The sequence below is a fragment of the Acipenser ruthenus genome, chromosome 12 (genome assembly GCF_902713425.1).
Source record: "Acipenser ruthenus chromosome 12, fAciRut3.2 maternal haplotype, whole genome shotgun sequence".
NCBI classification, from domain to species: Eukaryota; Metazoa; Chordata; class Actinopteri; order Acipenseriformes; family Acipenseridae; genus Acipenser; species Acipenser ruthenus.
Window position 1 is genome coordinate 9,182,559 of NC_081200.1, and position 10,737 is coordinate 9,193,295.

The following is a 10,737-nucleotide window of genomic DNA, read 5'->3' on the forward strand; positions in this document are numbered from 1 at the left end:
CATAGGATGTTTCTCACAGAAGTTGCTAGGCTACTCACTAATTTAAATTGCTACAATGGGGACTTACAAGTGTTCCTTATTTTTGTACTGTCCGGTTCAAATGTGTTTAGAACTGTAATAAGCAATAATATATACCCATCGGCACTTTATTATGCTGGCCAGAGACCTGCGCTTACAACTGCATTGCCATATTTTCTACATTTTCTTTAAATTCTCAAATTCATAAATAGACACCTGGGTAGTAAAAAGAGACCCAGGTACCGTCGGGTAATTTTAAAACCAACCCCCTAAAATATATATATATATATAAGTTGTACAATTTAATTTTTTCTAGGAAGAAATGATCCAGGCCCACCTGGAGAGACAGGGGTGCCTGGTTGTAGGGGGGATCCTGGTGACCATGGACCCCCGGGAACCTCTCTGCCAGGTCCCAAAGGGTCAAAGGGACCAATTGGATATCCAGGTATGTTCGATGGTAACACTTGTGGCCTTGTGACTTTAACTAACAAACTGATGTGATAATTCAGACTATAGCACATCAGGACAGATACATAGACTGCTCACAATGATTGCAGACATCATAAATATAAGGAGACAATGTGATGCTTATCATGTCTGGTTATACATCTGTTACTAGGGCTCGTAGTGTGTGCTTTTCATTTATGTTTTTGTCCTAAAATATTATACATTTATTAGATATGACATACAGTACTTAAGCCAAAGTGTCCTGCTGTTTTTATTTATTAAGTTGTATTTATTCAGTCTCATTCCTTTTGTTGTTGTCTCTTTTTGGATATGCAAATGTTATAAAACTATATAATTATGAATATCGAGCACTTACTGTATACAGTTCAGAAAAGCCATGGGGCAATTATGTTAGCAATCACCCTTTTCTCATTTGCCAGATTATCAAACTTTTTAAATTGGGTGATAATAGGAACACCTTTTGACAGGTTTTCAGCAGACAGTTTTAATATGGACTGATGGAATTCTTCAGTTGTTCTGAAAAAGTTGTATACATATCATGTGTTGCAATATAGACCATTGCTATCACTAACTGCTGTTTAAATGTAAAAAAAAAATGCTTTGTATTAATGTGTCATTGCTTTTTGTTCCCTTTTGGTTTGCTTGCCTGTATTTGTCATTTCAAATGAAATCATTCTGCCTCATCATTTTTGACATCTTCTTGCACTTTATGACATCACCAGGCTGCACAGGTGAGCTTGAAAGAATAACCTTTTGCATTTTATCGCAAAAAAATAGAAACAGAGAATGTAATAAACTTGCAGGGGAACTTTTTCATACAAATGGTACAAAATGGTACATGCCTCGACTTAAGGCTAACTGTACCTATTGTACCTACTCTTCTGTAACCTATTGATATGCCTATCAGAAAGTTTTAAGACAATTCTGTTCCTAATTCTGACTTGGTTTGATTTCCAGTTCCCTATCAGTAATTCCACTCAAAACAACAAGGCCTCAGCTACGTACAGAGTTGGGCACCTCAAATACAGTGTACCACCAATGACATAACTTATGTTGAGGAAAAGAAAGTGTAATCGGTGATATACTATAGAACCAAAAAACAGACAAAGGTATGCCAGTGATAATTTAGGAAATATGAGTCCAGGTCATTCAGATAATAATATCCCGAAACAAAAACTGCCCGATATGTAAGCCATACAAGTAAATCATTTCTGTTAAAACATACAGTAAGTCTGTGATGGATAGATTCTGTATGCTGTAAAAGAGACAAAGAAAAAGAGAAAACCTTCCAGTATTGCTTTTGATCAGTAGTTTGCTAAGTTTGTATTTAGTTTGTACTATTTTTACAGGTGCTCCAGGGCCACCTGGTCCTCCCGGTCCAGAAGTGGTGCCGTATGCTGGACCACCTGGTGACATGGGCTCCCCAGGGTTTGATGGACTGCCAGGTACAGTATATGCAGATAAGGGTGTCTGTTAAGAATTAATTATTAATAATAATAATAATAATAATAATAATAATAATAATAATAATAATAATAATACAGAGAGTCCTGCCCCTGCCTTCCAAGCCACTGGTGTCCAGTTAGGTAGCTGGTCCATCTGGCCTCCATTTTGCTCATTTCAATGTCTGCATTTGAAAGTCTACATTACATAGAAAATAAGCAGTGGTTTTGTGCAGTTCATGAATAGAACATTTTACATTTATTAATTATTTCTTGGGAGTGGGAGGATGTCTCGGTGATAAGGAGTGTATATAGAATTTGTGCAATACAATTTTTGGTATGATACAAGCCAAAAGGAAATGTGAACTGTAATGTTACATTTTCAATGAACACTGAGGAAGGGTAAAATGGAAATACATCCTTAAGTCCTTAAGGGTCTGTGTGCACCTGTTAGTGAAATTCTTTCTGTTTCATTCATACTTTATACAGCAGTTCCTTTATGTACCTTTATAAAATCTATTAATTGTGTAAGCCATTTGCTCAATATTAGTTTGTTTGTATCTCAGGTGCAAAGGGAGAGCCAGGTTCTCCTGGTTCAATAATGATGTTCAAAGGGGACCCAGGGGATGATGGTAGTCCAGGTCAACAAGGTGACCCTGGCGATTCAGGATTGCCAGGTCTTGTAGGATTTCCAGGGAGAAATGGATTGCCGGGGTACAAAGGTAATGGCCAATATTTTAGCAACTATCTCATACACATTTATTACATGCATGCCCAAAAATTACCAAAAATTGTCACCCCCCCAAACACTTTTGTGCTTTGCTCTCCAAATGATTCTTTGACAAACAGATTAAAAAAAAAAAAAAAAAAAAACATTAAAAGAAATGTTAGTCTAGCAGACAAAGAGATTTCTTTTTAGTTTTGCTCACATTTCCAAATAAAGAAAATATCCTTGAAACCACAAGTCCTTTAAATTTGGGAACTATCTGAACATTTTACACCCTTTTGAGGTCATAGTAGAGGGATTCCACTACTTGTTGTTTTACTCAAATTCAAAACTATATAAACAGTGTAATACCCTAAAATGTAGAACTAGAAATGAAATACAATGCATTTGAAAGTAGGTTCTGTAAATACGGTGTGTTAGAGTCAACTATGTTTCCTCTCTTTTCTAACCAGGTGAACAAGGAGACTATGGCCCAATAGGACCCCCTGGATCTCCTGGACCTCTTGGGGTCTGTGGGGACCCTGGTTCACAAGGAGACCCTGGAGAATGTGGGGATCAAGGTTGGCACATTTCTCTTTTAAAAGTACCAAGGGGCATGTTAATAAAACCACAGGGGACATCATTTAGCAATTTCCTATGTTCTTGTACTACGCTGCAGTGATTTTTTTTGTTTGTTTTGTTTTTCAAAAAGCCACTTAATAAATAGTCTATTGGAATGTGAGAGTTCCATTCAGTTTTGGATTGGGTGAGACTCAAAGAGTTGCACAGTGCTGCCAATCACAATACAAGGAGCTTACATGAGCACATTTAAGGCAGCATCAGTGGAGATTGCTCTGTGTTCAGATTAACTGGCTTTTAAGAAAAACTGCAACTTGAAAAAATGAAACTGAAGCATTGGAAAGTCTAAAGAGGGATAAGACATTATGAAAGGCCTTGTTTGTATCCCCATGTTGGTATGTGAATATATCTATATGTGAAAATGCGTAATATAAGAATGTACAGATCCACCACTGTTTAGATCAGTTGAATAGACCACAGTATATATATTTAGAAAAAATAAAGATAATGCAGGCTGTACCAAGGCATGAAGTTAAGGTCATGGCCATCATTGGCCGTGAAGATTCAGGGGCACCAAGGCAGTTCTAGGGGGCAAAAAGGCAAAACATAAATCCAACCCAAGGGCACCAAGACAATTTCATACTCATTCATAAAACAACAAAAAAGAAATAAAGAGCACCTATTATGTTGATGGAATTTGAATTCAAACAAACACAAATCAATGTTTTCTGAGTGATTCACACACTAATTGTTACAAAAATAAGTTACAGTTCACTAGATAAAAAATACAAAGGGCAATTTGGCAAAAAAAAAAAAAGATATTTAGGGTATTTTTTACTAAACTCGGTCACACACCACTGACAAATACATAGATTAGACTAGAGGCTTAAATAAGCCTTAGTGATAAAACAGCACAAATAAGCAATGTCAGTAAAGGGAAAGTTTAAAAAAGACAGATTTTCAGGCAAACTGGCTGAGGATTTACCCATGGCTGGAGTTTAATACCGACAGTGGTCAAATGAGTTGTTCTTCTGCAGTCATCACAACTGTAGTTTGCTAACCGCTGTTACAAAACCTGTACAAACAATGCAGCTTTGTGGTGCTCTGCATCACAATGATGAACAGCTGGATGTACATAATGTTAGATGTTTACATTTGAGAGACTTTATATAGTTTCACAGTTCTGGAAATTTGCAGTTGCAAAGGATTTACAGTTTTGTTATGGTGCATTCCTGGATACTCGATTCAGGGGAAAAAAACGGTAACATTCTAACCCCTTTTGTGAAAGCACACGTTTTACTAGTTAAAAATCAGAACTACGTAAGGTGGTGAGAATGTATTACACAAAAATAAATGAAAACAGAAATCGATGCACTTAAAGATTGTGTTTCGTTCACTATATGTTATCTCTCCTACTCGTTTCATAACACAGGGCGTTGCTACTTGAACCATGTCATAACTACTTGCTCAGTTTTTAGGGTTTTTTGGTGCAAGAATTTGAGCAAAACTAAAATTATCTACCTATTTTGTGTTTCTTTTTAGCATTGATGCTTTGGGGGGAATAACACCAAATTACAAAACAGCAACGGCCATTGAAATGTCTATATTAATTAGTAATATTATACACTGAAGACATGAAAGGAGTTACAATGTGTACTGCACCGTTGCATTTTAAAGTATTGCAATTTTAAGCCTGTTCTGTCACAATTCGATTTAATTTTGTCTAATCTCGCCCTTTCTGCAGTACTGTACTTGATAACTGTAAGTAGAAATTATTATTACTGTATTATTATTGTCGGGGACAAATTGTGCACTCATTGCTTACCTGAACATTAGGTGAATCCTAGAACACTTCTCTGCTGCTTTAGACAGCTCTTCCTTCTTTCTTTTTAAAATTTTTGGAGTTGGCACGGAGCTCACAGATGGAAAGATCACACAGTGACACTGCCAGTGAACACATGTGATTGAAAGTTCTGGAAACGCGGTCATATTGAGCAGTCTAACAGCATCACTCCCTCCGTTTGGCCGTCATTCACCAATGATACTGTACGTCTTTCTCGTGGCTTACTGCTGAGAGGTGCACAGTAAAAAGAATGGCAACAATAATATATCATGATAATGAGTCATTTTCTCGCAGAACAAGATTAGACAGAATTAAATCAAATTGTGTCAGAACGGTCCAGCTGACACTGAACAAGTTTGTGAATGGGTTGTAGATCAAGTTTGTGAATGGGTTGTAGATCAAGTTTGTGAATGAGTTGTAGATCAAGTTTGTGAATGGGTTGTAGATGAGGGACACTGGCGTCAACGACGGGCGGGCTTACAGGCAACTTGCCTTAAGTTTTTTTTTCAATTTGAGAGGCATTGTGGCAAGCAGCTTGGGCACTGCGGCAATTGCCGATGGTGCTGTTGGTTATTTCACGCCATGCTGTATGGAACTGGGACTTTCATGTTGAATTCCTGAGATTTTGTGTGAGTGTATTTTCTTGCTATAGACTGCTTGTTGGATACTCGTATAGCAATTTACAAAATCTGTTTGAATGTCATATGCAGTTTCTAGAAAGCCCTTGTTAACTTTTATCAACAGCTCTGAGTGTTATATACTCAAAAGGACCTCAAATTTAAAACTGATTGACTAGAGTCCTTCATATTCCAAGTTGTCAATAGCACACTGCCTTACACTGTGCCAGTAATGGTTTGTGATGCATGTGCAATAGGAATCACTATAAAAGACTTACATTGCTGGTCTTCCCCTCTATCCATCTACTTAACAAACAGATCCATAATCCTGGATAACTCTTGATTTGTTGGTTCTTATTAGATCACTATACAGTCATTGAAGAACAACATCTATAGACTCATAACTATTGTAGCAGACAAATGTACTCAAAATAACTCATGTAATTACTGCTCTTCTTCAGGCCCTCCAGGTCCCCCTGGTGACGTGCTTCCTCCACCAGATGTCCCGTCAATACCAGGACCTTCAGGACCCCCCGGACCACCTGGACCTTTTGGTCCACCTGGCCGCCCGGGTATCAGAGGCAGGCCCGGACCCAAAGGTAAAAATATTACCTCATTGGAACTAAGCTCTAAAATGTGCTGTTTTTGAGAGATGCTTTTTGACTGATAGAAATATTCTTAAATTAAGACGTTGTTGTTGTCATCATTATGTTTTTTTTTTCCTTTTCTTCAACTAGAAAACAAAAGAACAGCTAAACTTAAGTGAAAACCAAAAGAAGGTTGCATTGATCTCTTTGAAAATGTTTTTGCAGGAAGTAGGGGTGAGTGTGGCATGCCTGGTGAACAAGGACAAAACAGCCCCCCTGGGCCACCGGGGCCACCAGGAGACCCAGGGCTCCAGGGAGAGGAAGGTTTGAGTGGTCCTCAAGGTAGGAGGTTATCTGGACATTGTCAAGGTTGTAGACAATTAGTATTACTAGCAAACGATTACCTAGCAGTTTTAATGATGTCAGACTTCACAATGAGCCTCATTTATCGCATCTAAACTTATTTGAACGAGTCGATGTCTAAGAGTAAACCCTGGAATAAAACAGGGGACAGAGTATATTTCTAACTCTAATTCGCAATGCAGGTTTGCTGTTTGGCATGCCCTGTGTGACTGTACTTTCTATTCTACATTCACAGGTCCTCCTGGTCCACTTGGGAATCCAGGACCACCAGGCACATGTGGGAAATATAGCCCTGGGCTCCTGCTGGTTATGCACAGCCAGTCAACAGCTGTCCCTGTCTGTCCACAGGACATGACACAACTCTGGTCTGGGTACAGTTTATTGTATTTTGAAGGGCAGGAAAAAGCCCATAACCAAGATCTTGGTAAGTATATTTTAATAATTTTGTAATTTTGCACTGGCTTTTGAATGCAATGTATTAATTGGCATGCCTTTGGTGTCAGTTAATAATACTTTGGGGTAAGGCAATAGATTTAATCCAGCCACTTAAATACATGGTTTTCCTTTCCCAAAATTGTTCTGAACTATGACACCTACAGTACCAAAGGTGTTGCCTCAATCTTTGAATTATTAAACAAAAATACCGTAACAACTCAAGTATCGTACATTTTTTATCTTGTTATTTCTTTCTGCAGCTGAGGTAAACATTTCTGTCAGGAACTGTATTTAATACTTGTGTAATTTCTTTAGGTTTGGCTGGCTCTTGCCTACCCATGTTTAGCACAATGCCGTTTACTTATTGCAATTTGGATGGAGTCTGTCACTATGCCAGTCGAAATGATAAATCCTATTGGCTGTCAACCACTGCCGCCATTCCCATGATGCCAGTGTCTGAAGAGCAGATCCGTCCCTATATAAGCAGATGTGCTGTGTGCGAGGCCCCCTCTCTAGCTGTAGCAGTTCACAGCCAGGACCAGTCCATTCCTCAGTGTCCACAAGGGTGGAGAAGTCTTTGGATTGGCTACTCCTTTTTAATGGTAATAATCACTTTAAATGTTGCAGTAATTAGAAGCTTGGATTTTGCTGTATTTTTTGGTACGGTGAATGAAAGTGCAGTCATTAATAACCGGCCTTTAAAAATGATGTTTTAGGGAAAAAAAAAACAAAAAAAAAAAACGTTGTTTTAAAGCTATTCCTGAGTAGTCTTTGTGCGATTTTATAATAAGTTCATACGTCATGTGTAGGGTGTCTCTTACTGTATAAGACGTCATTTCGCACAGTCCTCTCACCCAAACTGCACAAGATGACATCTCTTACACAATGAGACACCCTACACACGGCATATTCACTTATTTAACTGCTTGGCTGACCAGGTAAGCTGAAGTCTCTCCTCCAGGGTTCAATAACTTGGCAACATCAGAATCTTTTTACATTTTGGTGCATGGTGTTGTACTTTTTGATACTGATAGCTCTAATTTTGTATTTAGAGCAGTGGCGATGGTTGCATGTTACTGACTTATTGTATTTGCTGTAGTCTGGATCAAGCATAATGTTCACGTTTAATGAGGAGCAGTGATGATCAGTCTAAAGTTAATGAGGTAGTTATTTTAAACATTACTGCAGGAACACACACCATAAAGCTCAGTGTACTATTAACAAACTGTTTATTATTCCTCCAGCACACTGCTTCGGGAGATGAGGGAGGAGGGCAGTCCCTGGTGTCACCGGGAAGCTGCCTCGAGGACTTCAGGTCCGCTCCGTTCATCGAGTGCCACGGAGCACGAGGCACCTGCCATTACCATTCTAACAAGTACAGCTTCTGGCTCACAGTAATCAAACTAGAGGGGCAGTTTCAAAACCCTCAGTCAGAAACGCTCAAGGAAGAACATCAGAAAAGATGGCGAGTCAGCAGATGTCAAGTGTGTATGAAGGTCTGAAAGCCAAAGTGGTCATTTCTAAGCAAGATTTCAAATGGTGCCTCATTATGAAGAGTAACTCTGAGCACAGAACAAGATTTAGGTGTTACTTGGATAACATTCCTGTGATTGAAATATAATGAAGAAATATGGAGAAATTGGCTTTGTGCTGTTATTTATCTTTCCACAGGAGTTTAATCAAATTGGTAAGTGCGGTGTTCCTCTGATGTTAGAGGATTCTATTAAAGTTTTCAAACGACCATCAGAATTAAAGTAGCTATATTGTTTTTAGTTTTTTAAAATACATTTAAAATCATACAATGCTCCCCCTTTATAAAGCTATAGTTGGGAGCCGTAGTTACAATGCTGTGCTGTTTATCTTCCACCTTATAATAAGGAAAGTACCTTGTAACTGGTCTGCGGTGTAATAGGTAGTCTTATAAAGGGGATGCACTATAAATGTTAATGGTAAAAGATACTGCATAGCTTCAGACTCCGCAAAGTCATTTTGTTGGTTTATTTTTTTAATTAAGAAAAGAAATAACAACTTTTGGTCCTTTGGAATCGGGCTGGGTTGGCAGCACTGGAAGCTGTTTATCCATTGAGTAGTGATAGTTCATGCAGTGCCAATGTGAGCTTCACCACATTGGGCCTTAAGCATGACTCAAGCAGTTCAGTATCTGTGCCTGTTCAATCATTGGCAGTTTTTTTTTTTTTTTTTTTAACAAACTGTAAAGGTATCTTGTGCCATGATTTTAAGATTGATTGAGGGCAACAAACGAACTGTATTTCAGTAGATTCAAAACCAGACCTCCAGAAATCAGTTTTCTTACTTCTCTTCAGCACTAGCAATGTTATCACTGCCCCTCTTCTGCTGAAGATCTTTTGATTTGTATTTTATAATGCAGTTTAGGATATGCAGAGATTTCAAAGACAACGCTACTGCTTCCAGGTACTTAATCAAGTTCTGTTGTTGAAACTCACCTTAGTGGTCGAGCTGCACTCAGTCCATGTGACCTACAGAATAGGATGCAGTAGTTTTTAATATTTAAATATTTGCATATCCTGAACTGATTTTTTTTTTAAAAAAGCAAAGAATCAAAGGTGATCAGAAAAAGAAAATGGATTTCAATGTGTTTGTACCCCTTTACACAGCTGTGTTACATAGCCCAAAATTGTCTTTTGATGTACTACAGTTCTCTGGGATTCTGTTTAAACTGTTTTGGAACAAACTGTAACCGAGCACTCACACAACAGCTCCAGACAGCAAAGGCTAGTGCATTGCAGTCCCATGGTTGAAATTGATTTACCTCATAGATTCATAAAAGTACCAACAGCATATAATACAAAGGAATTTAACTTTTCTGTAGTTAATCACTGTTACATTTTAAAATTAATACACTTCTGTAGTGTAACTTTTTAAAAACAATTTAACACTTTTAACAACACTGTAAACTATGTACTAAGCCATACCCTCATTGCATCTACTGTATTATCTGATTTTTGTAACATTAATATATATTTTATAATAAAAAGTTATATTTACATGTATGGCATTTTTGTCTGACGTAACATTGGGATCTTTACATGTATATGCATTAGCATGTATTTTTTGTATCTGTCATTCTTTGCTATCAATTCTAAATATGTTTGCATTGACCTTATGCGGTGCTACCAATTTATATTTATACTGTAAGTATTTATTTCGTTACCATTTAATGCAAGATTTGTGGGGATCATTAAACAGTGACTGTACTGAATGTCCATTTAATGGGTTAAGAGTACATTTATAAACCATCTTGAAAGTGTAATTAGCATTGACCTGCTTGGTTTTTGCATTATACAGTTGGGTTTTTACTGGAGCAATCTAGGTAAAGTACCTTGCTCAAGGTTACAGCAGCAGTGTCCCCCACATGGGACTGAATCCACGACCCTCCGGTCAAGAGTCCAGAGCCCTAACCACTATTCCACACTGCTGTAAAAAGCAATTGTAAGCAATACAGCCATACATGACAAATCGATTCAGGGTCTGGAGCCAACTGCTTTTAACAAAGACATCTAGCACCTCCCTGACTTTGTCACTTAACATATTAAGCTGAATATTCATAATGGTAAATCCAAGGGCATTTCTAGTCTTTATCATAAATCAGGGATAATTTGCATACTTTGCTTTAGATGCATTTACTTTACACAGCTTC

General features: G+C 37.9%; 1 protein-coding gene across 1 annotated transcript in view; it reads left to right on the forward strand.

The window, feature by feature from the left end:
* col4a4 (collagen, type IV, alpha 4) overlaps window positions 1-10,090 on the forward strand; it is a 70,315-nt gene extending 60,225 nt beyond the window's left edge. The window contains exons 40-49 of the mRNA XM_059034204.1: window positions 335-463; window positions 1,065-1,217; window positions 1,836-1,931; window positions 2,495-2,650; window positions 3,108-3,215; window positions 6,135-6,272; window positions 6,486-6,602; window positions 6,859-7,047; window positions 7,374-7,660; window positions 8,303-10,090. Of these exons, the coding sequence (XP_058890187.1) occupies window positions 335-463; window positions 1,065-1,217; window positions 1,836-1,931; window positions 2,495-2,650; window positions 3,108-3,215; window positions 6,135-6,272; window positions 6,486-6,602; window positions 6,859-7,047; window positions 7,374-7,660; window positions 8,303-8,560 (1,631 nt within the window). The 3' untranslated portion in view covers window positions 8,561-10,090. The remainder of the gene's footprint in view (window positions 1-334; window positions 464-1,064; window positions 1,218-1,835; window positions 1,932-2,494; window positions 2,651-3,107; window positions 3,216-6,134; window positions 6,273-6,485; window positions 6,603-6,858; window positions 7,048-7,373; window positions 7,661-8,302) is intronic.
* The last annotated feature ends 647 nt before the right edge of the window (window positions 10,091-10,737 follow it).